The sequence below is a fragment of the Myotis brandtii genome, unplaced genomic scaffold (genome assembly GCF_000412655.1).
Source record: "Myotis brandtii unplaced genomic scaffold, ASM41265v1 scaffold482, whole genome shotgun sequence".
NCBI classification, from domain to species: Eukaryota; Metazoa; Chordata; class Mammalia; order Chiroptera; family Vespertilionidae; genus Myotis; species Myotis brandtii.
Window position 1 is genome coordinate 522,488 of NW_005368420.1, and position 6,338 is coordinate 528,825.

The 6,338-nt window shown below is 43.5% G+C and overlaps 2 protein-coding genes across 2 annotated transcripts in view; one reads left to right on the forward strand and one right to left on the reverse strand.

Moving 5' to 3' along the window:
* BRAP (BRCA1 associated protein) overlaps positions 1–6,338 on the forward strand; it is a gene marked incomplete at its 5' end in the record, with an annotated part of 76,872 nt that overhangs the window by 31,351 nt on the left and 39,183 nt on the right. The gene's annotated exons all lie outside the window — the stretch shown is intronic.
* ACAD10 (acyl-CoA dehydrogenase family, member 10) overlaps positions 1–6,338 on the reverse strand; it is a 31,922-nt gene that overhangs the window by 19,104 nt on the left and 6,480 nt on the right. The window contains exons 4-7 of the mRNA XM_014547707.1: positions 4,900–5,058; positions 3,536–3,695; positions 2,114–2,255; positions 1,160–1,228 (exon numbers count right to left, since the gene is read on the reverse strand). Coding sequence (XP_014403193.1) covers positions 1,160–1,228; positions 2,114–2,255; positions 3,536–3,695; positions 4,900–5,058 — 530 coding nt within the window. The remainder of the gene's footprint in view (positions 1–1,159; positions 1,229–2,113; positions 2,256–3,535; positions 3,696–4,899; positions 5,059–6,338) is intronic.

Below are 6,338 nucleotides of genomic sequence, written 5' to 3' on the forward strand. Positions count from 1 at the left end.
AATTTATACACATAAAATATACTTATTTATAAAATAATTATATATAAAATAATTATATTTAATTATATTATGATATATCCAATATTTTACATATAATTGTTACTATTTATATAAAATTAATTTATATCTATAATCCACATACACATCTATATATGCACATACACACACACACACACATATATAGAAAGGAAATGTGGCAAAATGTTAACAATGGTTTAATCTAGATGAAGTATAAATGGGTGCTCATTATACTATTATTTCTTTTTTTAAACAATATTTCTTCTTTCAATTCTTTCTGTATATTTCACAATTCTCATAGTTATAAAGTTAGGAAAAAGGACAGACTCAAAAACATTACAAAGCAATTTAAAATGTTTAGAAAGGCTACAATAAAAGAATTAAACAAAAGCAAACAATATAAGCTAGATGGATATATATTTTTAGAATGTTAAAAAAAAGATGTTTTTGCCCTAGCTGGTTTGGCTCAATGGCTAGAGGATCAGCCTGCAGACCAAAGGGTCCCGGGTTTGATTCCAGTCAAGGACATGTACCTTGGTTGCAGGCTCCTCCACGGCCCGGGCCCTGGTCAGGGCTCATGCAGAGGCAACCAATTGATGTGTTTCTCTTACATCGATGTTTCTCTCTTTTTCCCTCTCTCTTTTACTCTCCCTAAAAATCAATGGAAAAATATCCTCAGGTGAAGATTAAAAAAAGAAAAGAAAAAGAAAACAGATGTTTTCTACCAAATTTCACAAAAGCAGGCATTTCTTTATCTTTCAGGATAACTTAAATATCTATGACCTTCTGGGGGAGTTACTATAAAGTTTCTTTTCTACCAAATTTATTTGTCCTTACTCTAACAAACTAGAATCTGAGTTAGTGTACTGGCTTTTCTCTTTTGTAGGTTGAATAGACAACGGGAAAAATAAATCTGTTTAGGATGGTGTGGCTCAGTGGTTGAGTGTTGACCTATGAACCAGGAGGTCACTGTTCAATTCCTGATCAGGGCACATGCCTGGCTTTGGGGCTTGATCCCCAGTGGGGGCATGCAGGAGGCAGCTGATCAATGATTCTCTTTCACCACTAATGTTTCCATCTCCTTCTCCCTTCCTCTCTGAAATCAATAAAAATATATTAAATAAATCAATTGGAACATCACCTTGAATCTTCACAGAGGTCAAGAACTTTGGGGACAGGTACTCCAGCGCTCGCAAGGGCTTTCATGATCCTGCCAGGACAAAGGAGAATGAGCACCACTGAGGGAAGGACTGCTGAGACTTCCTTACAATTATTTTCTCATTTAAAAATTATTCCGTGCAGAAATTAAAATGTAATTCTAAAAAAATTTCAATTGGCCCAAAAGTAGGCAAGAAGAACATAAAACTGATGAAACACAAAAAAGAAATAGTGAACTTATAGGCCTACATCAACCAGTCAATAACTACATTAAGTTGAATAGACTAAACTCACATTGTCCATATTACTCTCTGCACCTTTCCTTCTGCAGAGCAGTAAGAGACTGGGAGGAAGAGGAAACCCCAGCCCAGAGCCCACTCCTTGCTTCAGTACTCACTCGCCAGAGATTTAGAGCTAGTTTTGTGTGAACCTACTCCATTTAAATTTTCCTGTCTCAAAACAAACTATTTTACTTGGGATGAGTTATAATACTTTTATTATTTTCAACATTTTATTATGGAAAATATCAAACATAAGTAGAGAGAGTCATATAAAAACAAACCCATGTACCCATCACTCAGTTCCAACAACAGTCAACTCATGGCCATGTTTGTTGGGTTGTAGCCTCACTAACATATTGATTTTAAGACTAAAGGTCTTAGAGTCTTTAAGGCTAAGGATAAGACTAAAGAGTTTCTTAATAATGCCTTTTTTCATCTAAAAGTCCCAAAAAAGTCTAGTCTCCTACAGGTTTAGGTATAGAAACGAAAACAAACTTAAAAATGAAACTAGGTTACTGTTCTTACTTGAAATAATTTTGGAGAGTCACACTTGTAGTTTTAAATGTCTCAAGGCACTTGATGGAGTGCTGACTGGTGACCTGGGGGCTGAGCTGCGAAGGGGGAGTGGGGGAGTGCGCCTGGCCCTGGGTATTTACCTGTACTCCCTCTCCACTGCGTGGGCAGATGGAAGGAGTGTCCCGGGGGGTTTCTTCCTCAGAACCAGCTGATGACCAGCCAGCTTGATGTAGTACGTTGGATTTGACTGCCCGTGATCAAACTGAAGGAGTTCCAATGGGCCTGCAAGTTTGAAAACAAAGAAAACTCAAACCAGCTCTGAAGGGCAGATGGGGAAAGACGTTCTTTCTTTGTAATGAGTCCAGAGTTTGGGATGTACTAGAGGAATGGCACCATGCCCCACCAGCTTGGGTCCAGATCTCAGGCCACTGCAGTGTGGCTAGGCCACTGGATTTACACCACAATAATGCCCTCACAATTTTGTCCGTCTTGCCAACTCCTGCTCTGTGAAGAAAAGCTTTTTAGCTGTGTTTATCAACCACAAGCACAGTCATGGCAACCCAACTTGCTAAATGGAATGCTTGAAGCCGGAAGATGAAAAGTGCCCTGTGTGTCCCTCAGCCCATGCTCAGCCCAACCACGCCTGACACGGGTGCGACAGCTGAAAGGAGCGAAGCAGGGCCCACAGCCAGAGCCAAAGCTGCTTTCATGAGATGCGATCTCCCTGCCCAGCAGGCTGAATGCTTTGTCTCTCTTACAGAAACATCCTAATTAGCCCTCAGCTTCATAGTAAGACTAAACTCTGGACGTAGATTCATTTCACTTGCTCAGAAGAGCAGGAAATGGGCATTTGCCAGAGTTCTCTGTTGGTCAGAAAGGGCCCCTCAGCCTGAGCCCATACCACCCTGAACACGCCGATCTCATCAGAAGCTAAGCGGGGTCAGGCCTGCCTAGGACTTGGATAGGTAAAGGGCCCCTCAGCTTTGTGGAGGCACTAAGAATGTGCCAATCACTAGGGCACGTCATAACATGAACTCCATACAAACAGCCTTTCTCAGGGATCAACGGGGTGAGGCGAAACTTTATCACCAGGTAGAAATGTCTTCAAAAGCTCACAAGGCACCTGTTTTTCTGAGGGTGGAAGGTTAAGGAGGGTGGGGCCTTTGAAGAGATGGAGACAACTTGTCACATTTTCTGTTTATGCAACTTTGAAGTTTTCTTTACAAACAGCCTGTCATCTCGAAAAAATGAGAAACATTCAAGCGCCCCTGGGCCACCTACAGTCCCCAGGTTCCTCTCCTCCCTGACAGCTGTTTGCAGGCGCGGCTGCCACATCCGCTGTCAGTGGAAGAGCAGGCAAGTAGACTTTCGGGATCCATAAAAGAGGAGGCGGATGCGTTTCCCCACGCAACACTGAGAGCAGCGCTCAGATCCCCTGGGCGGCCCGGGGGCTGTCTCCTCACCATATTGCCTCTGTCTCTGGTGCATTCCACACTAGGGTTTGACAGTGAAAAGCAGCCTGAAGGCTTGGGAAGAGTTACAAAATACAAAAACTCACATACCTGTGGTTTGGGTCCCCAGGAAGTCTCTGAGGTATTTCTCCAAGGAATCTTTTGGAATCTCCATTGTCTTTCTCACGGGACGCGTGTTTGGAATAACCGTTCTCAAGGTAAAGCCCAAAAGAGTTTCTAATTCCTTTACTGCAGCTTCTGGGTCATTAACCTGGTGTCAGAGGAAATATTGAACATGCCACCTTGACCTGTCAGCCTTGGCCAGTCTTCCTGTCTGTTCTCTAAGATGGTAATTTTTAGGAGGAAATACCAAGAACTCCATTCTCTGAGCAAGGCCTTTGAAGTCAGGATATTCAGCTAATGAGGAAACCGTAGACCAGTGATGGCGAACCTATGACACGCGTGTCAGAGGTGACACGCAAACTCATTTTTTTAATTGATTTTTCTTTGTTAAATGGCATTTAAATATATAAAATAAATATCAAAAATATAAATCTTTGTTTTACTATGGTTGCAAATATCAAAAAATTTCTATATGTGACATGGCACCAGAGTTAAGTTAGGGTTTTTCAAAATGCTGACACGCCGAGCTCAAAAGGTTCGCCATCACTGCCGTAGACCTCTTCCTCCTTGACTCCTAAATGCAGTAAGATTTCTATCTCCTGGGGAGAGTCCCGGTTAAGAGTCCATGGCACTGCCTCGTGCCAGGAGGGAAGAACATCTTGAGCCCCTCCTCGTGCCACAGCATCCACTCTGTCCCGTGAGCCTGTCAGTGTCAAAAGGAAAACTCCAATGTGGACCAAGAACCCTCCCACGTGGCCTCTCGCGCTTCACAGGTCTCCTGGGTGGTCCATGTGGCTGGTGCTGCTGGCTCCCCACCCAGAAGAGCATCACTTGGACAGTCTGACTGCCATCCCGAATGCCTACAGCCTGCCCTTCACCTCCGTGTGTAACTCTTCTCAAGCTGCCTTCTTGGTGTGTTTGTCTTACTTCCATTAAAAATACAAGCAGCTAGTCACACAGATTTCCTAATTAAAAAAGACCACAGAGCCCTAACTGGTTTGGCTCAGTGGATAGAGTATTGGCTTGGGGACTCAAGGGTCCCAGGTTCGATTCCGGGCAAGGGCATGTACCTTGGTTGCAGGCACATACCCAATAGGGAGTATGCAGGAGGCAGCTGATCGATGTTTCTCTCTCATCGATGTTTCTCTCTCATCGATGTTTCTAACTCTCTATCCCTCTCCCTTCCTCTCTGTAAGAAATCAATAAAATATATTAAAAAAAAACAACAACAACACAGCGACACAGGGGAAACGCACTAAAGGCAGCTACAGCAATGCATGCAAGAGGACTGCACAGAAATGCTCACACTAGGGCCTGGAGGAGAGTGGAGTTCAAAGACTAATGACCATTACCTTAATGGTGCGCATACCAAGGCTGGCAGCTGCTTTGATATTCTGTCCAAGATCATCAAGAAAGATGGACTCCGAAGGCTGTAGGCCCAGCCGCTCCAAGCACAGCTTGTAGATCCTGTGGTCTGGCTTACAGACACCTTCCACACAGGACTCCACGACCTGAGGGAGGGGCAGAGATGAGAAATAAATGTCCCTAAAAGTGGTGCTCCCTCAGGCACGCTGATATACTAGTATATTTTTTAAAGTGCAGAAGGAGCCCAGCTGGCATGGTTCAGTGGTTGAGCATTGACCTATGAACCAGGAGGTCTCAGGTTGATTCCCGGTCAGGGGACATGCCTGGGTGGCAGGCTTGATCCCCAGTGTGGGGCGTGCAGGAGGCAGCTGATCAATGATTCTCTCTCATCATGGATGTTTCTCTCTCTCTCTCTCTCTCTTCCTCTCTGAAATGCATCAAAATATATTTCTAAAAAAAAAGTGCAAAAGGAAACAGTTGAGATTTGTTATAATAAGTAACTTAAGGGGATTATGATAGAAAGTGATGTTGCTTTTTTAGGTTGAGTGATTTGAACATACTGGGGGCAAACCTGGGAGCAAACTCAGGAAACCAAAATTCTCGTTCAGATACAGTGACCTTGTGCTCATGGTGAAGCCACGTGGCCTGTTTCATCATCAGTCAAGTGGGAATACTAATAGCCATCTTATCTATCTTATGGTTGTTGTGAAACTTAACTTGAATGAGTTCCAAAATGACAAAGCATTTTGCTGTTAGCTACTGTGCCTACACCAAGCAGAAGAAAAGCGGTACATTTCTGTTTTAGGGAAAGTCGTCATTTTTTTTCAGAAAGAAGGCATTATTCACTGTTATAAAAGAAACATGGCTTTAATGTCTGTATTTCAGAAGTTAAAAAAGACCCAGACTCAGTTTATATAACTGAACCCCACCAGAGGGCTGACTGTCACCAAAGAGCCTGTTGGTGGCAAAGATGCTCCCTTCCTTCGATCCTGACAGACTAATTTCCATTCTGTCTCTGATCCGGAACCAGAGGAGGGGGGAGGAGAACCCTGAAATAAATGTCCCTAAAAGTGGTGCTCCCTCAGGCACGCTGATATACTAGTCGTCTCAGTGTCAGGCTATCTGTGAGCCAGCACATCGGGGAAGTCCCCTCTTACATTATCCCCAGGGCACATAGTAACTGCTCAATAAAAATCTGTTTTGCCCTAGCCGGTTTGGCTCAATGGATAGAGCGTCGGCCTGCAGACTGAAGGGTCCCAGGTTCAATTCCAGTCAAGGGCACATGCCTGGGTTGAGGGTTCAATCCCCAGTAGGGGGTGTGCAGGAGAGGTAGCCGATCAATGATTCTCTCTCATCATTGATGTTTCCATCTCTCTCTCCCTCTCCCTTACTCTCTGAAATCAATTTTAAAAAAAAAATATATATA